Source organism: Leguminivora glycinivorella, chromosome 4 (assembly GCF_023078275.1).
Source record: "Leguminivora glycinivorella isolate SPB_JAAS2020 chromosome 4, LegGlyc_1.1, whole genome shotgun sequence".
Lineage (NCBI taxonomy): Eukaryota > Metazoa > Arthropoda > Insecta > Lepidoptera > Tortricidae > Leguminivora > Leguminivora glycinivorella.
The window spans coordinates 5,559,698-5,584,909 of NC_062974.1; the positions used below are offsets into that span (position 1 = coordinate 5,559,698).

Below are 25,212 nucleotides of genomic sequence, written 5' to 3' on the forward strand. Positions count from 1 at the left end.
TTATTCTCGTCCCTATCTCTATCCTTGTCTCCGTCCCCGTCCCGTCCCTGTCCCTCCCATAGGGATAGCCCTATCCCCGTCCCCGTCCCCTATTCCTATTCCTATTCCTATCCCTATCCCTATCCCTATCCCCATCCCCGTCCCCTATCCCTATCCCTATCCCTATCCCTATCCCTATCCCTATCCCTATCCCTATCCCTATCCCTATCCCTATCCCTATCCCTATCCCTATCCCTATCCCTATCCCTATCCCTATCCCTATCCCTATCCCTATCCCTATCCCTATCCCTATCCCTATCCCTATCCCTATCCCTATCCCTATCCCTATCCCTATCCCTATCCCTATCCCTATCCCTATCCCTATCCCTATCCCTATCCCTATCTATCCTATCCCTATCCCTATCCCTATCCCTATCCCTATCCCTATCCCTATCCCTATCCCTATCCCTATCCCTATCCCTATCCCTATCCCTATCCTATCCCTATCCCTATCCTATCCCTATCCCCCCCTATCCCTATCCCTATCCCTATCCCAATCCCAATCCCAATCCCAATCCCAATCCCAATCCCAATCCCAATCCCAATCCCAATCCCAATCCCAATCCCAATCCCAATCCCAATCCCAATCCCAATCCCAATCCCAATCCCAATCCCAATCCCAATCCCAATCCCAATCCCAATCCCAATCCCAATCCCAATCCCTATCCCTATCCCTATCCCTATCCCTATCCCTATCCCTATCCCTATCCCTATCCCTATCCCTATCCCTATCCCTATCCCTATCCCTATCCTATCCCTATCCTATCCCTATCCCTATCCCTATCCCTATCCCTATCCCTATCCCTATCCCTATCCCTATCCCTATCCCTATCCCTATCCCTATCCCTATCCCTATCCCTATCCCTATCCCTATCCCTATCCCTATCCCTATCCCTATCCCTATCCCTATCCCTATCCCTATCCCTATCCCTAACCCTAACCCTAACCCTAACCCTATCCCGTTCCTGTCCCTGTACCTGTCCCTGTACCTGTCCCTGTCCCTGTCCCTGTCCCTGTCAAATTATCATGCTAGGAGGTGAACTTTGAAAAATCCTTTCTTAGTGGTCCTCTAAGGAACTTCCGTGTCAATTTGAAATCTCTTGAACCAGAAGTAAAGATAAAAACTAAACCTATACTTATGGCTATTTTGGATTATGTTATATTTTATTTAAGTAAGTACCATATTTTATTTTATTCTATAACTTATTAACAAAAGTAACATAAAAAGTACATATTAGTAGTTAACTTAAGACAAATAAAATACAATTAAATTAAAAACTAATCTAAATTAAACTAAGTCAACTTAATAATTATAAAGATATATACATAATATACATATATGCAACTAATGGCTATTTTGGATATTTTAACCCCATTGCACAACAACAGGGGAGAAAATTTCTTTTCCACCTCATTAGATTTTAAAATCGTTGTACCTATTTATCGTGTTCAGCGACCCGATAAACCATAAAAACGATACCCATATTGTGTTTTTGACTTTACCCCCTTTTCACCCCTTTAGGGGTAAAATTTTCAAAAAACCTGAAAAATGTATTTAGTCATATGTCTTTAGGAATCCTCCTATGAAGTTTCGAATAAAATAGTCAAACTAATCTTGTTTCCCCATACAAACTTTGAACCCCCATTTCACCCTTTTAAGAGGAGAATTTTGAAAAATCCTTTCTTAGTGCTTCTCTACGCCATATAAGGAACCTATGTTTCGGCTGTGTGTTGATATATTATGTCAGTTAGTTAGGCAGTCAGTTTCTTCTTTTATATATTTTTTGATATTTAAACCCCATTGCACTACAACAGGGGAGAAGGTATTTCACTTCCGCTTCGTTAGATTTTAAAAACGTTGTATTTATCGTGATCAGCGACCCAATAAACCGTAAAAACGATACCCATATTAGTTTTTGGACTTTATCACCCCCTTTTCACCCTTTCAGGGGTTAGATTTCAAAAAACCTGAAACACGTCTTTAGTCATATGTTTTTAGGATCCCTCTTGTGAAGTTTCGAATAAAACAGTGAAACTAACATTGTTTCCCCATACAAACTTTGAACCCCCATTTAACCCCCTTAGGAGACGAATTTTGAAAAATCCTTTCTTAGTGCTCCTCTACACTATATAAGGAACCTACGTGCCAAATTCGACATCTCTAGGACCAGCGGTTTCGGCTGTGCGTTGATATGTCAGTCAGTCAGTCAATATCTTCTTTTATTTATATATTTTTTTGATATTTAAACCCCATTGCACCACAACAGGGGAGAAGGTATTTCACTTCCGCCTCGTTAGATTTTAAAAACGTTGTATTTATCGTGATCAGCGACCCGATAGACTATAAAAACGATACCCATATTGATTTTTTTACTTTATCACCCCCTTTTCACCCTTTTAGGGGTTAAATTTTCAAAAAACCTGAAACACGTATTCAGTCATATGTCGGAAGGAATCTTCCTGTGAAGTTTCGAATAAAATAGTCAAACTAATCTTGTTTCCCCATACAAACTTTGAACCCCCATTTGACCCCCTTAGGAGGTGAATTTTGGGAAATCCTTTCTTAGTGCTCCTCTACACTATATAAGAAACCTACGTGCCAAATTTGAAATCTCTAGGACCAGCGGTTTCGGCTGTGCGTTGATATGTCAGTCAGTCAGTCAGTCAGTCAGTCAGTCAGTTCAGTCAGTCAGTCAGCTTCTTCTTTTATATATTTAGATGTACTTATAAAAGCTGCGTGAAAATCCGTTCTGGTGCCGTAGACGAATGGCATTTCTGCGATGCGAAACGAAAATGAAACGCCGCGAAAGGTAGTTTGGCTCGGTCGCCCCAAGCGCGCAATAAGCAAGAGCGATAGAGATAAATATCTACGAGCGTTTCGTTTCGTGAGTGTTTCGTGAGCGTTTGTACCGTTCGGCTACGCACCGTAGTTTCTGAGTTTATCGTGAACACAGACACACAGACGTCACAGACAGACGCGGCAGGCGACTTTATAAGTATATATTGAGGGGTATTATAAGGGATAGTGATAGTTATAGTCATGATATGGGAAGTATATGTACGAGTATGAGCAGAGGAGTCGCAATATGTGTAAACCGTTTCACCGGCAACCTTCAAATCAAGAGTGAACAGGCATCTTCTGGGCAAGCTCACTCCATCGTAGGCCACGTCTTTGCCTTTGGCTAGTCTGTAGCCAAGAGTAAGCCCATTTATAATTAAAAAAAAAACCGTTTGTATATATTGTGGTTTTAGTTTGGGTCTTTGAACATCGATTTCACGGGTATTAGAATAAAATGTAAAGGCATATAATTAACCGGGCAACTAAAATATTAAACGGAAAGTTATGTCGGGCATACAATAATATAATTTGGCTGTGTTTTAATATTGTGGCGACAAAAAAAATATATGAGCGTCAAATATTAAGCATCATTATTATTGAAAAAATGGCAGCAAATTTCAAGCGACAAAAATATTGCCGAGGAACATTAAACAATACTTTGGCGACTAAAATAATAATTGGCACCTAGTATTGTAAAGTGTAAGATTTTTAATATTTGTAGACATATAGATGTTAGCACCTAAATAATTATACTTAGCTCATCGTTTAAAGTAGTATTTAAATTGCGGAGGCAACTAAAAAAAATATTGAAAAGTAGGTTTTTTTAAAACTAAAAATCGTTTCTTTATGGAAACGATGGTCTCATCGGAAGATCAGCGCTGGAAGTCACTAGCAACACGCTGAGGTGAGGCCATTTCGTGGCACTTCATTCCTTTGTGTCTTGTTGTTATTATGTGTATTTTGTCTTGCCTGTGTTCACGAATAAATGTGTATTCTATTCAAACATCGTATTTGCGACCCGTAAACCACGGGTAGTATTTAAATATCTCACATCTATCTTCGAGCGAGTTGCAAGCGAGGGAACGTGTACCAAATCATTTTATAATAAGTAAACAGCAAAAAGGAGTGTATAAGCTTCTAATGGGTCGGTAACGCGCATATGATACCCCTTGAGTTGCAGGCGTCCATGGGTTACGGTGACCGTTTTCCATCAGGCCGATCGTATGCTTGTTTGCCACCGACGTGGTATTCAAAAAAATTGCTAGTATAGTATAGTATAATATTACAAGGATATACGTCCTACCAAATTTGCTAAGTATGGCATAATTCTTAGGTACTTTGTATGAAGAAAACAACGATAGCAAAAAGGAAATGAAATACAGTCTCAAAAGCATGTATCCCCAACACACATGACTCGCTATCAAAACAGAAATAGGAAGAATATGGACAACTTTTTACCGCCTAAATATTATGCAAACAAACATCTACGGAAGTACTCTTAATTTAGAAGATTATTTTGCTCATTAACATTATGCCAGCATAAGATTCGATATTATAAAATCTGCGGAACGACTTATGGAGTAAGGTTTTCCTGTTAAAAAAAAATAATTTTAGAGTGATGTTAACTGACTGCGTAAGGCCGGCCTTAGATTCGATAGAGTAATCGTCATGAAAAGTTAAATTTATTGTATAGACGAAGTTGCCAGCACCCCCAAATACCTAATTTTCTTACCCATAAGTATAATATTTTGTCGACAATATATTTTACTAGTGGCTCTGGGAGCTGTAGACCTTCGCGAAATGCTTAGAGAACGCAAAACTGAAAGCTAATTAAGTGATTATCGCAGTCAAGTCATGACCTCATGACAGCAACAGTTTCAAGCGACATATACTCGTACGCTATAGGCACTCAACTCAAGCCCTTAACGGCAATTTCTGCATTTAACATATAAAAACTGTGGGGCTATCATGCTTGCGCTTTTATCACTTATCAATGTGGATAAGACATATGTCAATCTCACACTGACTAACTTGCCACAACGTGACGGATGCTTTATCCGCGTAGATAAATGATAAAATGGCAAGTCCAGCCGGCGTATCATGCTTCCAATTTTATCACTTATCCACGTGGATAAAGCATCCGTCACGCTTTAGCAAGTATGTCAGTGTGAGAGTGACAGATGTCTTATCCACGTGGATAAGTGATAAAATTGGCAGCATGATACGCCGGCTGCCCTTGGTTTTGTTATCATCTTTTGTTTTGTAATCGTGTCGACGCTAGCCCGCAAAGTGGGCTTTTCGCTTCTAAGCGTCACACGAAAATCCTAACCTAACTTAGTTTGGATATTTAATAGGTCTTTCTTTTTCGGGGCTCTGGGCCCCCAAGACCCCCCCCTTATAATCACTCTTGTTCGTCGCAAGAAAACCTTAACCTAACTTATTTTCAATAGGTATTACGTTGGTACTTCGTGGGGGCTACCCCCGAGCCCCGGGGTGGGTGTTTCGCCGCAAGAAAACCCTAACTTCTTTTCAATAAGTACAACGGTAGTATTTCTTTCTTCGCCCCTCGTCGTCCACAATTTATAAGCGTGTCGACGCTAGCCCGCGAAGTGGGTTGCTTATTTTCGCTTTTCAGGGTCACAAGAACACCTAACCTTACTTAGTTTGGATACTCAATTGGTGTTTCTATTTTGCGGGGGCTGCGCCTCCGAGCCCCCCCTTATTTTCGATCTTAAACTTCGCAAGTAAACCCTAACCTAACTTATTTTCAATACGTACTACGTGGTATTTCTTTTTGGAGCCCCTCTTGTGGGTGCTTCTCCCCTCGTCGTCCATTTTGGTTTTGTTATCAATTTTCGATTTGTAAGGGTGTCGACGCTAGCCCGCGAAGTGGGCTGCCTATTTTCGCTTTTCAGGTTCACAAGAAAACCCTCCCCCCCCCTTATTTTCGATCTTAAACTTCGCAAGAAAACCCTAACCTAACTTATTTTCAATACGTACTACGTGGTATTTATTTTTGGCGGGGGGCTTCGCCCCCCGAGCCCCCTTGTGGGTGCTTCGCCCCTCGTCGTCCATTTTGGTTTTGTTATCAATTTTCGATTTCTAAGGGTGTCGACGCTAGCCCGCGAAGTGGGCTGCCTATTTTCGCTTTTCAGGGTCACAAGAAAACCTTAACCTTACTTAGTTTGGATACTTAATCGGTATTTCTATTTTGCGGGGGCTGCGCCCCCCGAGCCCCCCTTATTTTCCCTCTTAAGGGTCGCAACAAAACTTTAACCTTACTTAGTTTGGATACTTAATTGATCTTTCTTTTTTGCCCCCCCTTATCTTCGCTCTTAAGCGTCGTAAAAAAGACCCTGACCTAACTTATATTCAATACGTACGACGTTGGTATTTCTTTTTGGCGGGGGCTTCGCCCCCGAGCCCCCTTGTGGATGCTTCGCCCCTCGTGGTCCATTTTGTTTTTCTTATCAATTTTGGATTTGTAAGCGTGTCGACGCTAGCCCGCGAAGTGGGTTGCCTATTTTAGCTTTTCAGGGTCACAAGATAACCCTAACCTTACTTAGTTTGGATACTTAATCGGTATTTCTATTTTGCGGGGGGCTGCGCCCCCGAGCCCCCCCTTATTTTCCCTCTTAAGGGTCGCAAGAAAACTTTAACCGTACTTAGTTTGGATACTTATTTGATCTTTTTTTTTTGCGGGGGCTGCGCCCCCGAGCCCCCCTTATCTTCGCTCTTAAGCGTCGTAAAAAAGACCCTAACCTAACTTATTTTCAATACGTACTACGTTGGTATTTATTTTTGGCGGGGGGCTTCGCCCCCCGAGCCCCCCTTGTGGATGCTTCGCCCCTCGTGGTCCATTTTGTTTTTCATATCAATTTTGGATTTGTAAGCGTGTCGACGCTAGCCCGCGAAGTGGGTTGCCTATTTTCGCTTTTCAGGGTCACAAGAAAACCCTAACCTTACTTAGTTTGGATACTTAATCGGTATTTCTATTTTAGCCCCCCTTGTGGGTGCTTCCCCCTCGTCGTCCATTTTGGTTTTGTTATCAGTTTTTGTTTTGTAAACGTGTCGACGGTAGCCCGCGAAGTGGGTTTCCTATTTTCGCTTTTAAGGGCCGCAAGAAAACCCTAACCCAACTATTTTAAATACTACGGTCATACGATGCACCGCCAACTCACTAATTCAATCTATTTGAAAGTGGCTGCACATAACACTTAAATTCGCACCGATTAGTACAAACCACGGTGGTGCAGTGTCATTCATGGTACATTTTTGCCCTCACGCTAGTCATATTTCTAGGTTCGATTCCCGGCAAATGCAAAACTTTTTGTATTTTTATTTTTATTATTTTTCTTCTTGTTGCCAACAGCTATCATAATTATGTTACGAAGTTTCACTTATGCCGCGCGGAGGGACTCCACGCACAAATTTTTAATGTTTGCGTCCGTTTTCTTTAGTCAAACCAGAGAGTATAGAGTCTTAGTCAGACGAAGTTATATAGGTCTTTGGTCAGACACAATTTTGTTGATTTTTCCGAGGTAAGTTTTTATCTTCTGTTTAACGCCATCTGTGAGAATATTGTGGCGTGACGTTGTAGGAGAGGCATCGTAATTATTTCAGCTCATCCTTTCTATATCAAATTGGTTAGTACTTATTTTTACCATCTTCGGCACTACATTTATTTATAAATAATAAGTTTTTTTTGTACTTCAAAATGATTAAACACTGGATCATAAAAAATAAATATAAATAGTCTTGTTACATAATTAAATTTTACGAGAATCGGTTGAATAGAGGAAAATATACGGACATAAAAATGCAAATTTCGATCATCAAGCAAACAGGATTTTACTTTCTACTGAAAAAAAAAATATTATATGTATATAAAATGTATATATCGCTTAGTTGGTTAAAATATAATTATTATAATAAAAAAATCAAATGCAAAAAAAAATACAAAAATTATGGCACCTGGAGGATTCGAACGCAGAACTTGGTGATTAGAAATTTGAAAAAAAGCACGGTGACTTACCACTGAGCCACCCTAACACATACGTAGATTGGCGAAATTAAAATGCTTATTCTCATGCAAAATTACATATTTTTACATCTACCGTCTAAACCTGTGTTCTAAAACGTCTGATTTTTTTGCCAAGCACTCTATATACATGCATCTAAAAGACAAGACTTTTAAGATATCGATACGGCTAAAAGTTAAGGCGTGAGGCCCCATGACTTTGTAATTTTTTACAATTTCCAAAATCTGGGACGACAAAAAAATTTTATTGAGTCATAGAATCTGGTCACAAAATTTCACGCGAATCGGTTGGGAAATGCGAGCTGTAGAGCGAGACATCCGGACATACAAAAGCAAACTGCTTGAGTTAAAACGTAGCCCTTGCTTCGCTGCGGTCAATAAGAATCCTTTTTTTAACCGCCTTCCAAATCTCAAAGGAAGGGGTTATCAAGTCATCTGTATGTTTTTTTTTATGTTTGTTCCTTGATATCTCCGTCGTTACTAGACCGATTTTGAAAATATTTTTTTTGATTGAATGTATATGCATACAGATTGGTCCCATTTTTCTCAGAACCCAGTTCTGATGATGGGATCCTGGAGAAATCGAGGGAACTCCTCAAATCTGAAAGGCTGATATGGTGATTTTTGTGTTTTTAAAGGAAAAGCATGAATTTACGTACGGAACAGTGACATTTGGTGCAGTGGAACTCCTGATGATGGTCAGAATGGAACTCCTCAAATCTGAACGGCACACTTATAGTGACTTTGGTATTTTTATAAGAACAGCATGCACTTACGTCCAGAACAGTGATATTTGGTGCAGTGGAATCGCTGATGATGGTCAGAACGGAACTCCTCAAATCTGAACGGCATACTTATAGTGACTGTGGTATTTTTATAAGAACAGCATGCACTTACGTCCAGAACAGTGACATTTGGTGCAGTGGAACTGCTGATGAAGAGTGAGCCGCCCCTGGTTAGAGTTCCGTTCTGATAATCATTCTCATCTGTAAGTACTTCAGAAATGACGGAGATATCGAATAACAAACATATATAGATGAATTGATAACATAATCCAACATTTGAAAGTATTTATCATCAGAACCCAAAAGGAAGGCAGTTTTTTTTTTCTTAAAAATTATTTTATTAAAATGACAGCTCAGGTGATGTGTGCCGATGTATAAATTTTAAATGTACTTTTTATGTATATATGCTACATAAATATTTTAAAAGAACTGAATATTTTATATTAATAGACAGCCGTTATCCTATTAAACTGTATCTCTTAAATTGATTCCAATGTAATAATTTAGTTGCCAAATAAATAGTTGGTACTCGCGTCTGAATAAACCGTATCCGTAATGACATTAAAATGCTACCTCATATTGAAATATTTTAAGGCCCCATTTTAGTCGCCAAACTATTATTTTTGATACCCATTTCTATGGTTATTTAGTCGCCCGGTTAAATACGTGCCGTAATGTAAATAACCTAACCACAAAATTAAAATTTTGAAAAATAACATAGTGGACCGATTTTTATGAAACATGGCTAAGAACACTCCCGACTAACTCCGCTTTCAAACAAAAAAAAACTAAATTTAGATCGGATCATCCGTTTGGGAGCTACGGTACCACAGACAGACAGACAGACAGACAGACAAACAAACAGACAGACAGACACGTCAAACTTACCTATAATACCCCGTTTTTGCGTCGGGGGTTAAAAAGGAAATACTCCACCTCCAGATGTATCATTTCTTCCATTTTCCAAGAAAATAGGCCTTTTTCCGTAGCGTTTTCAATAAGTCTCAATCAGTCTTGTACATAATAGATCTACGCTTCAGAAAATCTATAGATAACACGGTACCAGGTCACGTACTCAATCTACTTCTTGTGTTATCTATACGTTAAAGCACGATTTCTACACAAACAGCCTAACCAAATACAAGTCAGATAATTAGATATCCTGAGTTGGAATTGGATAAAACTCTATGCATTTGTATGCATAGCGGGTACGGGAGCATATTCGGAGATTATCGGTTATCGCAAGAGGTACTCACTATTCGGGTTTAGAACTTTAGACTACTAGCCTTGTTGCTACAGAATTTTCATAATGTTAAGGAAATATAAAAAAATATATATTTTCACCACACCAACTAATAAAGGCTTACTTTGTTATTCGAAAACAGATAGCAAAATTGCATTTTATTCACAAGAGTGCAAAGTAATTTCATACAAATTTTAACTTGATATCTTAAGCTTGCTTGCAGAATTTACCTATAAATGATGATTTTGAATCATAAAAATCTAATAAATTGATGGATTTGATTTAATTTGATGTTTTAGAGTCAGTATTTTGTTCGTGTTGGTGTGGTGAAAAATTTTGTGTTTCACTCGGTGGCAAAGTTTGTTTAACCTTCGTGCCTTGAAACCAATATTCATAGCTGGGCACCGTTAATCAAATAGTTAACTTCGATAATCGTTAATCCGTTACTATAAAAGTTAACTTCGTTAATCGTTAAAGCGATACATTTCAACAAATTTAACGGAAGTTAAAGTTAATCGATAATCCGTTAATCGTGATAAAAAAATATTTTACTGTAGCTAGTTGCATCAGTTATCAACTATTAAGTTTTTGGGTAAGTTTATTATGTTACTGTAAAAGACCGAAGATTGCCAAAATCTCTTGAAAAATCCCAGCTGCCAATTGGTAAAAGCGAAATGTTAATAAATAGGTATTGTTCTCTTTGGACTTATATATACGTTGTTTCGGTAAGTCCTAGGTTTTACCTTGGACCCGTAGGTATTGGGTCATTCAAGCGGTCGTAGTCATGGTGCGTAGGTTCCTCGGATTGAGACACCTCTAATCGAAGTTGTGATCCACGGTAACTTGGTAGATAGCGTCGCCCGCCGAACTCTGGCTTGATGCGTCGGTTGCGTGATTTATGTGCCATGCGTCGTGCCTGATGATTTACATTCTGTTTCGCAGTTAGTGATGGGTGCAGTAGGACTAATAAACTTTAGCAGGTCTCGAACAAGTGATCCAAAGGCACCAATTGATATGTAGACTGAATTTTCGGGAAAATCCTAGGTTTCGCCGTACTCCAGGCTTTTACAGTAGCGGTCAGAGCAAGTTTTACTCGGCGCGTGCGGAACTGGATTAACGATTAACGGACTCGAAGAAATTTAACGGAAGTTAACGAATCCGTTAACATTTTTTAAAGTTAACTTAAAAGTTAATCCGTTAACCAAAATGTTAACTTCGTTAATTAACGATTAACGGATTAACGAGTTAATGCCCAGCTATGCCAATATTGGTATCAATATTGGCACGTGCGGTTTAAACAACAAATTTGCCCCCCTGTAAAACAAATAACTAATATTTCATTTCATTTCACTCCAGAAAATGTCCATAAAATAAAACATTTTAATTGGCAAAAAGGGTTAATTTCTCTTGAAAGTTCAGAAGCATTTTGAACTTGAAACTTGGGACCCTTCTGATGTCAAAAGCCACGAATTAGTCTTTGCTCTGTTGAAATATACATCTGATGTATATTTATGCTATACATCTGATGTATATTTCTGATTCAGAGTTTTAGTTTATAACCAAATTTTATAATTTTTAATTAAAAAAAAAATGCCTTTGTTACAAATGTTAATTGTTAAAATATACGTGGCGTAGAAAAGGTAAATTACTCAGTGTAGGTACGTTAAAATTGTTCATAATGTAAATAAACATTATTTTAATTACTTTTGCACATTACAAGGGTGGGTGGAGCTGTAATGTAATTTAATCAGAAGGGTTGTAATCGTGTTTCTTTGTACTCCTGCTAATTAAGAGGTTTTGAAACATAACATGCTATTTTTAGAATGAAGGTAAATTTAATTAAGTAATTTGGAAGTTTGGACTAGAATAATTACTGTAAGTAAAAGTCTGGGTATTTCAAAATTCAGTTTGTACATTCAAAGTTTTAGGACAGACAGACTGTAACAAACTGCATCTTTTATGGGAACTGTACGCCGGCTCATGTGCATATCTAAGTAAGATTTTATAGTTACTTCTGAAGATAAATATTGACTGTTTTGTTACTTCGTAAAAAACATGACGCAATGGTGTATTTATCTGCGTGAACATCAGTAGGCATTAAGAAGACATCGAAGGTGGCTTAGGGTAAGATTGAAGGGTTTTTCATGAGGGATAAGATCGTCTGTATAACGAAGCAACGCTTTTTAATTTTACCCCTCATGAAAAATCCTGCTATCTAACTCCGAAACCAAACACTCTTTAAGTACCAGCAGACTCATTTATTAGCAAAATAAAACAAAATTAGGTATAAAAACTAACATTTAATAAAATAAAATAAATACTTAACTAGCTATTTATCTAATCTTAAAAGGCCAATTAAAACTACCCAAATCCGGGAACCCTGTTCCAGAATGTTCAGGGTTCGTAAACGGTTCGCTCTCAGGGGGTCCGTAACTGTACCCCATAGTGTTGTAGTCAGCCGGGGGTCCGTAAAGGGTAGTCGGGGAAGAAAGTACGATGACGACGGCTTATGAAAAACCCTGCTGCAATCTTACCCCAAATCGCCTTAGTCATAATTAACTAGATACTCATTAGGTACCGTAGACTAACAGATGGTTATTAGCAGCAAATAAAACAACATTATAAAAACTTACATTTATTACAATAAATACTTATTTAATTATCTATGGCTACATGATTCTTTCTAATTCCTCTTAAAAGGCCAATTAAAATTTCCCAAATCCGGGAACCCTGTTCCAGAATGTTCAGGGTTCGTAAACGGTTCGCTCTCAGGGGGTCCATAACTGTACCCTATAGTGTTGTAGTCAGCCGGGGGTCCGTAAAGGGTAGACGGGGCTGGTTTCATAGCTTCGCGGTTCTTCATGAAGGAGCTGATGACGAGGCCTATGATGTAGCAGAACTTTTGGAAGAAGGCCATGAAGAGAAACGCGGAGACGACCTTGAGAACGGCCACTTTGGAGAAGATGAAGAGGATGATCATGACTGGAAAGAGGAGAAAACAAATGTTTAATAAAAGTAATATACTAACTCGTGCTACTGGTACTTGTGGTCTGTCATGTCATACATGCAACGAATTTACCAACACGTTCAGAATTTTTCTACATACTTTACCAAAGATGTTCGTGTCAAACTCGGGGTCAACTACTCCTCAATCGATCTTGCATATTTTAAATCGACAATTTTTGTAATAAAAAGATTTGGTTAAATTTGCTTAAATCAAAATATTACAGGCCGAAAATGGTTTGTTTACATATTTCATGTTTAGAAACGTTTTGGAGCACAAGCGGGTAATTAGAATTGCAAAACTCCAGCGCGTATTATAAGAAAATTTAATCTTCAGATACTTAAAACTTAGAAGGGATTACAGTCTTCAAGGAGTATTTGTGACGTTCTTGAGTAAAAAGTACCACGAACTCGCTTACCATGCCAACCATTACAATACCAATTTATACGAAATACCTGATTGCAAAGAGGACTAAGTTTAGAGAGAATTACTGTCAAAGTAAAGTGTACCTATTAAGTCCCAGATTTGTATGTTCACATTTTTGACACATTTGTTTTGAAGTATGTTGCCATGTGGCTAAGACGTATCGTTTGCCAAATCTAACGATTAATTTCGAATTGGTTGAATCGATTAGGCCCTAATGTACAAGGAGGTGCTTAAACAAATATACGATTTCTATCAACTTACTGAAATGTCATTTGAATCGAAATGACAGACTCTGTCACAGCACTAGTTTAAAAATAAAAATGAATGATAAATGACATGATAAGTAAATCCGACGTGATAAATTCATATCGTAAAATACTCACTAACGAAGATCCGCAAAAATGTAACATGTGTTAGACTATGTTTAAAGTAAGCGAAATATTGTTTTTAAGTACTTGATTTTTTTAAATATTATTACAGGATTTTATTTTTAAATAAAATCTCAACCTAATGAAATTTTAAAAAATTTCATTAGGTTGCGCGAGTTTACGTTTTGTGGACGCTGTCATGTGTCAAAAAGAGGTTCTTACAAATCTGGGACAATACAGTAGTCACAGTGCATAGGCTGTTAGACTGACAACTTTTGACACAGGATTTAAACTTTTGAGCCTCAGATTTGAAAGGTAACTGTACTCTGCTAGATGTTAGAGCGTTAAGCTTGGGAAAGTCACTTTTGTAGGCTGTAACTGACTTGTAATGAGGTACATATTTTACATGTATGTCGGTATTTTCAAGTAAATATCTACAGTAATTGGATTTCGTAATATGGCTGATTAGAGAACATAATGATCAAACAACAATTTAGTAACAAAATTCACACTAAAATTATTCATGGAAATCGTCCGGGCGGTATTTAGTATGGAAATTAGGGTAGTGTCACAACGTCGACGTGTAGCGATAAAAGGGGCGTGTGTTACACCGACGCGTGTCCGGACAGGTGTCCGGTGGATCTATTTGTTTTTTTTTTTCTGAAACACGGTGAGGTTGTACTAGTACGAAACTACGTTTAGTTTATCAATGTGACAACTTAAAAATTGTAATAATTGAAGGTTTTGGGAACTCATAATTTTGTTTCAGTGACCAATTTTGCGTGATTGGGCGCACGGGTGTCTACGATTTTGTCAGCGGGGCGCTGACAATCACATGCAGTGAATGTCATTCTCCTGAAAGCTCAGAGTTATGACATGAGCGTCGCTTTCAATATTCATTATTAAACGGTTGCTCTAAAATCGGCCTCGGATATGATATGATCCCACATGTCGTTCGAAATAATTTGCCTATTTACTTTAGTGATAAATGTAGATAGGTAGAATTCATTTTTTAATATTTGTTTCATGTTCAGTTTTACATATACGTCTCGTATTCGGGTCGACCACGGCTCAGTTTGGAGTCACGACTGTCACGAGAGTCGGGCATTCGCTAATCGACCGCCTATTATCTCACACTCGCATCAAAATCCGCGTTCATTTTCAAAATCGGCATTATTCTCAACAACCTAAAGTAAATTTTTCATAATAAACAATGAAAAAGATACATCTTTTTGTAAATTATTTGGTAATGTAAGTGACGGCTTCTATGCATACAAATCGGTCCCTCAGGGATTGTAGCCAATGTATTTGTATTTATCATAATCTGTGTTTACATTTCTAAATATTTGTGTGCTTGGTATATTTGCTAGGCCAAGTCCGCAATGCAGCGAGTGTAGAAAAATAATATATTCTTAGTCTTAGAGACCTAAAAATCAATTGATCCAAATATTTAAAAAAGTTCTTACGCATCTTTAACATTTTTTTATAAAAAATAATAATACCTATACAGTTTTTTTTAGTCAAATATGTTTAATGTAATAGTGAATACAAATAGACAAATTGTTAATCTTTTAAGCAAAGTTGTACATATGTTTGTTAGAAAAAAATCAATATATATACAAGGTGCTCGCGAGGAACCCGCATAACTTGAACGACGCGTTTCTGAGGCAAAAAGAAAGAAAAAATGTTATATGAATTTTAAATTTTTCGCCAAATATTTTTTTTTTGTTTTTTTTTTTTACTTTTTTGGACGTATTTTCACATAAAAAAAAATTTTTATCCATAAAGTTGGCAATTAAAATGAGTTCCTTCATTTATTTTTCTAAAAACCAAATTATTTGGAAGTTTTTCTTGTCACATTTTGACATCTATCAATGACTACTGTGAGACTATGCTCCACAATTGCGCATCAGCGCCGTTAAGAAACCTTTTCTACTGAGTAACAATACGGAAATGTTTTTTTTTAATTGGCAATAACTCTGAAACTAGACGAAATCTAGAAAAGTTTATATGACATTTTAGTCTTAAAATGTGACCAAGAATATGCCGTTAAAGTTATATGGGTTCCCCGCGAGCACCTTGTATATTTCTACATATATTTATCAACATACGTAGATTTTATTGTGAGACTTGGCATCTTTTTACGTTTATTGTTTTAAGTAAAAATGTTTCGCTTCAAATCTGAAAGCAATGAATCTCGCAATTTTGTGGGTGCTGAATTTCAAATGTGAGATAATATTAATGTTGGAATACATGATAAGTAGCGTCTCAGTTCTTAATACATTATTTAAAAAAAGTAATAAACTGAGAGACGGTATTTTAGGATCAAAATAAAAGTAACACAACGAAAAAAAAAATCTTACCTAATTTACAAACCAAACCTTACATTTTAAACAACGAACATTGCGAAAATGGTGTAAATATTTATTTCATCACACTCGCTCGTAAACGGTGTTATTACATGCCTGCAAACTGATACGTAATGAGGATTTTTACCGCCACAGGGCGGTAAAGTAAATACCAGAGTGGGGCCTTCCATGACCTGTCAAAAATTACAAGATAGCGGACGAATGTTCGAAATGTCAGCGTAGGTATTTTCTCTTTCGGAACATTATATCACTACTGAAATATATGTTTTAGAATGTATGAAACTTTTTCACAATACAGTGTCCTAAATATCTACATTATATACGAGTTATTTCAAAACATATCAAATCATCGGTGTTTCGGGTGTCCATGGACGGCAGTGATCGCTTACTACTGAAGGCTATGTTCTGGTCTTAAATGAAAGAACTTCTCCTTGCTCGTTGTTTTATTACAATGCCAATCTCATACTGAACAGTTTGGGTTACAATCACAGTCGATATTAACAATACAATACACAAATTCCTAAAATTATCACAGCTTGGTTATACGGTTGCTTTTTCTAGTTTTTCCATAATGCCGATTAAATCTTTTTTTCACGGTGACATCTGTCAAGATTTATGCGGTTCCCGCCTAATGTTTTATTTTTTTTAAAGGGCCAATCTTATTCAGGCACGTTTATATCTACCGATAATTTGATAAAGGCCAGTATACATATAAAATCAATGAAAATTATGAACTCAATGTCGAAAGCTAACAGCTCGGCCTTCCTGTGTAAGCGAGGCCCTTCGCTTAGGACCAGTTGCATCACCCGCAGACAACAGCTAGCAGGCACATCAACGTCTCGCAGCAGAAGTCTACGGACATTACCATACAAAAATATTACAAACGTTTAATTCGTTAACAGACGGATTGGTGCAACCGATCCCTAGGTTGTTGACATAACACAAACCTACTTCCTATGCCTACTAGTTTAGAGATCAACAGTGGTAATGATAACATATCATTGAACATTGCTTGTAATGATAACATAACTTCAATAAAAGTTACGAGTTTCAACAATAGAAAACTATTCAAAAACATAAATTAACAACAAATAAATCAAAAGCTGCATGTTTCAGACAATAATCATTCGTCTGATACAACGGTAATGGTAACATACCTAATCCTCCAGGTGTTGACATGCTTGTTAATGATAACACAACTATACAATAAAATTTACGAGTTTTGACAATAGCAAACTTATCAATAACATCAATAATAACAATAAAAAAAAATCAAAGGCTCCATTTTTCAGACAATAATAATACGACTATACAACAGTAACAGGAAGAGTGCAATAAGTACATCGGCCATCCTCGTTGTTAAGCGAGTCCCTTCGCCTTGAGCATTTCTCAGTGTCACGACTGGAACTACGAGTATCAACTATCAATTAGATAATATGCTTAGAGATCAGCGATAAAAAAAAAACAATGAATTTGTACCTACTTATTAAATTTTGCACCTATAGGCATACCAACATTGTCATTCAATTTTACATTAACAAACAAAAATAGATCATAAGATATAACAAAACCGATAGTCGTATGGAATAATAATTTAATCCGAAACACAACAAGAAATTTAATCCAATAAACTTAACATGTATAGCGTAACTACTGTCATAGAGTATATAAAAAAAACATCTTTATTCAGTTGATTGGCCAAAAATCTAACAAAATGCTCAAATCACACATTTAACATCCATTATATTTCAAATAACGTTGCCAGTATCTGTTTTCCATACAGTCTTGTACAAACACACAAGAAATATAACTATCCGTGGGTCACAAACGACTTAATAATAAAATAAAAAAAAACTTCTCGTCCAGTTAATTGAAATCGCTCAAAAACACCCGCATAGTAATGAGATATTGAAACTAATTATATCACAATCAAAATATTAATAATTTAAACAATCTCTATCACACGCACATCGCACAACGCGAATACTACGCTAAAACGTTACAAAGTAGTGGTTATCAACTAAACACTCTCTGGCAAATCGTAAACACCGTCACGACACGCGTCTCCAGCAAGCGACAATGCAATCTGGACTCGTTAAAAGATAGCCGGGACGAACAATACACATCGCGGAACCGGTTAGCTAAGATATCAATTTTTTTTTATCTGCTGCAAATGCACCTATCGCTCGCCCGGAACTGACTAATGAAGTACCTCTTACACATTCGTGCACCTCAAGTCCCGTTTCCGTTAAGTTATCGGTCTCGGTTTACCTTTGATGAGTTGTATAAAATCATATAGCGACAAATATTGTTACAAGAAAAACACCTGTGGTATATATGTATATGATACCTCAACTATGTTGCTAATGCTCAAAGTTGGACTACCTAGGCATAGTTCAGTTAACTAACATTTTTTTTATTATTAAAGTAGGTATTTACCCACCATACTTAAAAATGTAACAGTCGTTCCCGTTTATAAAGGCAAAAGTCAGAAAGATGAGTTGAGGAACTATACCTAGGCCAATAAGTATAATTCCCACTATGTCCAAAGTTTTAAAAGCGGGAGTGAGTAATCGGCCGCATAACTTTTTAGAAAAGTTTCAATTAATACACACAAAACAATTTGCCTATCGACGAAATCGCTCATGTGTCTCAATTATTAAAGAGAACCATTTACATGTAACCATTGTCGTTTGCGACATGACGAATGCTTTTGACCTTTGCGATCACAACGTCCTAATCAAAAAGTTTGAGCACCACGGTCCAGGTGCCTCTGTTTTAAAGTTCATGGCCGATTTCTTATAGGAAAGACAGCAATCCGTTGTAATAAATAGTGGTGCGGTAAAATCTGACTGTGGTTCTGTAGATATTGGGATCCCCTAGGGCTCGTCCATGGCCCAATCTATGCTTTCTAATACAAATGTATGTTTTTGCTGACGACATACTAACTGCTCCGAACAACGATAGCTTCAAGACGTCAATCACCCGTGACGTACATAAACTCCTAGTACATTGGTTTCGTTAAGACGATACGGTAGGGGTCAATTCTCCATACAAACGCTCTCGACTATTTCCTCCCTGGTTTTTGAAGATAGAACAATGATTTTTTCAACACAGATTGTTATTATTTTTATCTGTGTCGGACCGTTCTAATTTTTTTGATATTCTGCTTTTTGAAGACTCTAGAGCCAATCAAAAATTTCCAAAAACGGCCTTTTTCATTGTGGCGCAAAAAAAGGTGTGATACTCAAGATTGGTAACAATTAACCAAAAAAGCTAAACGGTCCGACATAGATTATTTCATTGTTATTCAGATTCTCAAATTTCGTTCCGATTGATTAAGTTTTGAAGGAGGAAAGAGTCGAGAGTGGAACCTCGATTTTAAAGATTTTTTTGAAATAGCTTTTGACTGAGTTGTTCTTAAAGGACAATTTTTTTTCGATAAATCTAGTTAATAACACTTGTATATTTAACTAAAATTCCCTAGTTGAAAGGGGGGCTCCTTTCCATTTTAGCATTTTCGCTACCGTATCCTCTTAATGGGCTCGTCCTTAAATGTATCAATAACTCAGGTTCTCCACTTTAACCTAGGAAGGAGACCGCCAGTAGTTACCATGAACAACACAATCCTTCCGCACGTCACCTCTGCCAAATTTTGAGCGTTACCCTCGACCAATTGCTAAAATGGGACACCCAAATTGAATTAGTATGCACGCACTAAGTTAGCAGGAATCTGTTTCGCACCCAAAATACTGTCCTTGTTCTTCCTCAAGCACAAACATATAATAATATAATATAAGCTTTTATTTTCTTGATAAATATTTACAGTTATGTTTTTTTTATCTTCTTCATCATCTTCATAAGGACCACCCTGAACGGTAAAGCCTCCTCCAATGCTTTCCAGCATTCTCTTCCTTTTGCTACTTCTGGCCAGCTGTAGCCTACTATTTTTTTTTTATGCCGTCGCTCCATCTTATGAGTGGTTTTCCACTTCTTCTCTTTCCCTGGGTTAGCCACTCGCTTACCACATTTGGCCAGTGTCCGTCCTCGGTTCCTTGCGTGTCCGGCCTATCTCCATTTAAAGCGTAATACCTGCTTAACTGCTCATTTGCCCCGGTCCTCTTTCGAACGTTTATTTTTTTACTCCATCTTCCAGTCTCAGTCCTAGGTAGCCTCCTTGAACTCCTCCCTGACATGCTTTTATTCTCCTAAATGTTTCTCTCCTAGTGGGCCAGGTTTGGCATGCATATATAAGGCAGGGTAATAAATAGGCAAATTTCCATTGCTTTAGTCTTCATTTTTGTTTTGTAGACATTTTTACCTTTGAAATTTCCTTTAATGACCAATACTTGTTCCATGTTCGATTTACTCTTCTTTCAATTTCTTTTTCTAAGTCTTGTTTAAATGAAATTAAAGTGTCCTCAGGTAGATGTAGTCCTCTATGGTCCTCTACATACTCTAGGGGTGTCTAGGAGTCCAGCATAATTCTGCAGCAGCAGTACGAAGTAGTTATTTTGTCCTTTTCCATTCTGTGCCAAACTAGTCTAGAATTTCAGAAGCGTCGTCGCTGACCGGCATGGTGTCCTCGTGTTGCAGAAGCGAGCTATAAGAATAATAGCCAACTCGCCCTCCGGTTTGCCAGCTCGACAACTATTTATATATCATTATGAACCATGACATTACCATCGCAATATATTTTAACATTTTAAAGCTCGTAAGAACCCACATTGACATATTTCCACACAGAGTCGTCAACTTGAGACTCTTAAGGAACAGGAATAGGGGCGTGGCAAAAACATCCAACTTCAGACTGACCAAATCTACCAAAAGGACATATTATACCGTTGGCCCAAAAATTTAGAATTGGATCCCCGAACAAATAACTGCTTTATCCAATGAAAATGCATCACACAATAAATTGAAATACGGAACCCTACAAATGACTAATTGATCATGCCATGATATTAATGAATTGTTTGAAATGTAACACAACATTGTCAGCGCGACAATCTAAATATGAAAATTGAATAGTATGATAGAGTTATCAACTTATCAAGATATTCGAATGCATCGCCATCTATTATTAAGGTTCCTTATAACACACAAAGCATGTGCACCCTTTTGACATGGAATGTCACATATTTATGACGGGACTTTTAATTAGGTTTATTTTTCACACAGAATCCGAGCCTAATACAACCAAATTACAATCATCATGTGTAAAAGCCTCCAGGCGCGAACACTATCCAGAACATTAGCACATTAAAAGATCAAATGCAATTTTTCAACCACTGTGTGATCTGTGTAAGAATGTCCTATAATATTTATTTATTTATTTTTTATTATTTATCAACACCCATCTCTCCAAGAAATCACAGCCAATTAAATACAACTAACCATACGTAGAACGCCTTTCGCTAGTTTGCAGATGGTACAGCGACATCTAGCGAAATACTTACACCCAGCCAACCAGTTTGCAGTGGTAAATGGTAATAGTGACGTCTAGTAACAACTTGCACCACGGTATATATTTGTACGCGTCAGTTTTGCGTTCAATTGCCCTTCACGCCCTCTATCGTTCACTTTCCTAAACATATCCTAAGTACATTGGACTTACTATTTCCTTTGACTGAAATCACCGCGAGCACCGATTCTGACACCTTACAAATTTCACAAATACGTCCTATCACTAGTAGTTGTTTGAGTTTCATTCCTTTAATCAGTGTTTTTATTTCTATGGCAATAAATTTCAAGATATCCTATCTTTTCACATGATGTTTTACTTTCCTTACTAAAATTACATATATGAAAGAAGTTTATCATAGTCTTCTCGACAAGGAAAGGATTCTATAAATTTCTCTCTCCATCCCATGTAAATAAAAAGGTGGATAATCCTTGATAACAAGTCTTAGCTACCCTATAGGATAACTTATGTTTGTCTGAACTCTTGACCTTGTCAAGAATACTAAGGAATTGATTTAATATAACACTATACTTGATCCGCGACATCATTTCCTAAGTTGAGGTGATGAACTGCCACCAGACCCAGATGATGTTGAAAAATAGTCCCTCAACCTCCAGTGCTCACTTCTCCAACCTTCCTTATAAGAGTTGCTCCAAACAAAACCAAGAAACCACTCGTCCTAAAATCTTGAAACCATTTGTGTTCTCCGTCCTTGAACCCAAAGCAGTCCTTAAATCATGGCCGTGTCCTCAACCTGCCTGATGTCTCAGCCTAACACCACAGCTAAGACCTACAGCATTAATCTGTGCCGGGTTCTCCATCCCTGAACCCAACACACTCCTTAAATCATGACTGTATCCTTGACCTCCCTGATGCCATAGCCTAACACCACAGCTAAGACAATCAGCATTAATTTGTGCCGGGTTCTCCATCCTTGAACCCAATGCACTCCTTAAATCATGACCGTATCCTTGACCTCCCTGATGTCTTAGCCTAAAGCCTCAGCTAAGACCATCATCAGCATTAATTTGTGCCGGGTTCTTCATCCTTGATTCATGGCCATATCCTGGACCTCTCTGCTGTTTTATCCTAGTGCAGCAGCTAAGTTCATCAGCATTAATTGCTAGCTGTACTGATCCTCCTCCTCAATCAGTACCACCATCCAATCTGCAAATTATAATTATATGTTAGATAAGCTTTATTTTAAATTCCCCTTTTATTACCTCTTCCTCCTTCTTATTTATAGTACCTAAATATTCACTTCCTCCTTTAACCACATTACCTATGTAAAACAATTTTATGTAGAATTACAAGTATATTAGATGTGTAATATACAGGAAAACTTTTTCAATATGTTTTTGTACATGTAACAAAAAAAAATGGATCACTAGTGTTGAGACAAACAACACATGTCACCGGCCACCTCCTTAGTCCAGAGCTGTCACTATTATGGTTTGTTTTTCTTTATTATGGTTTGTTTTTCTTATATACAACACCCTGATCCTTAGCTTAACATCCTCATAATTTACCATCATTGATTTCTTGCTATACCTTGTAGTCATACTTTAAATGTAGTAGCTTAGACAGAAATCCAACACCAATGACTAAATAAACTGTCAATGTCAAAAGATTAATACATTCCTAGTCTGATACACAAAAACAACAATGTTGAACTTAATGTTAATTAAAGTTCATCCCCATCAACTTCATCCTGAATAGATGAGCTCCAAAAAGGCATGTGACTTTCAAGCAACTGGCATTTGAGCACACTAGACAAAAGTAAACGGTAAAAGAATTGAAAGCCAATAAAATGATTATGATGTCACTTGACTTCAAAGCACAAAATGAAATATTTACACTAAACTGAAATATGACAGTGAAACTAGTTCTGAAATAATTATCATTACTGAATAAGTTAGACATCATTAGTATTTATTCCAAAAAGAAATTATCCCATGTGTTTATAAAACATTGTTCAGTTTATATTTCACTAGCTATTTCCTGTGGCTTCGCTCGCGTTAGAAAGAGACAAAAAGTAGCCTATGTCACCCTCCATCCCTCCAACCATCTTCACTTAAAAAAAACATGTCAATTTGTCGCTCCGTTTTGCCATGAAAGACAGACAAACAAACAGACACACACACTTTCCCATTTATAATATTAAGTATGGATGTTTGTTTCTTTGACCTGAAGTCTATGAAAGCAATAAAATATACTGATTACTGATGCTCATTCATTCCTGAATTAAAACAGGTCATTCAGAGAGTAATACTATTTGATGCAATCCTTTGCTATCACAAGTAATTAGAATAAGTATTCTGCATAAACACGAAAACAACATTTTCCACTCATAAGTGTCTGTATCTCAATCCATAACTTAGCAAGTCCATTCCAAACAATCGGTATGACCCGATCACTTCCCATACTTGTTGATATTACCAGTTATATGACCACTAATATCATTTTATCATATAACTCGGTCTCCAATACTCAAAAATACAGATTAACTTGTTTACCTGCCGTTCATAAAGTTGTGGACGTGGTTTAGGCGACAGTAAGCCTTTGATCCCTCTTGCTGAACTGAAGGCTATGTTCTGGTCTTAAATGAAAGAACTTCTCCTTGCTCGTTGTTTTATTACAATGCCAATCTCATACTGAACAGTTTGGGTTACAATCACAGTCGATATTAACAATACAATACACAAATTCCTAAAATTATCACAGCTTGGTTATACGGTTGCTTTTTCTAGTTTTTCCATAATGCCGATTAAATCTTTTTTTCACGGTGACATCTGTCAAGATTTATGCGGTTCCCGCCTAATGTTTTATTTTTTTTAAAGGGCCAATCTTATTCAGGCACGTTTATATCTACCGATAATTTGATAAAGGCCAGTATACATATAAAATCAATGAAAATTATGAACTCAATGTCGAAAGCTAACACTATATCATAAAAAAAATGCCCGACCGAATCATGAATATCTACAAAGCTGCGACAGAAGACCGCGTTTAACAGACATGACTTAAATAATTCTTGTAATAATCAAATAGCGACTCCTAATAGTCACCAGTTATATAAGTCACCTTAAAACCAACAAAAATATCGTGTACGTTATTCGAAATAAAAACTCTTAGTCCTTAAGTGCCAACATAATGTTGGATCCGTTTCCCATAGGCACCTTAAGCTTTTAGAGTAAATTTAATAAAACTTTCTTATCACTCACCCCAAAGTCGTGCCATACTTTTCTTCTTTTTCGCCCTCGCCTCGTCTATCAACGAATTATCTTCACAGTAGCAGCACACCAGTAACGCAGAAAGAATTATTATTGTTTTCAACATTGTTCTTTCTAACCTCAAAATATTGTAAATTGTAACTTTAAAATCAACCCGCGCTTTTACTTTTTATATCGCGTAGGAACTTTTCTTTTCAGCCAGCGCACGGCTTAGTTTTTAAAATTTGAAAATCGAACTGAACTGGCCAGTTTGACGTCCCGTAAATAAATAAGGTGTAATACACACAGTCGGTCATAGAAACCCAAAGATGAAAGTTTTACATTGTTTTCAGTAGTTAAACGAATATCCGTGACTAATATACGTGTTAGGAAACGATTATTAGCTCTATTGTGTTCCGGTC

General features: G+C 37.2%; 1 protein-coding gene across 1 annotated transcript; it reads right to left on the reverse strand.

Moving 5' to 3' along the window:
- Positions 1 to 12,569: 12,569 nt before the first annotated feature.
- Positions 12,570 to 25,078, reverse strand: LOC125225504. Its single transcript, XM_048129253.1, has 2 exons — positions 24,803 to 25,078; positions 12,570 to 12,929 (listed from the first exon to the last, which is right to left on the reverse strand). The coding sequence occupies exons 1-2, from the start codon at positions 24,915 to 24,917 to the stop codon at positions 12,631 to 12,633; spliced, it is 414 nt and encodes a 137-aa protein (XP_047985210.1). The 5' UTR covers positions 24,918 to 25,078; the 3' UTR covers positions 12,570 to 12,630.
- Positions 25,079 to 25,212: the final 134 nt, after the last annotated feature.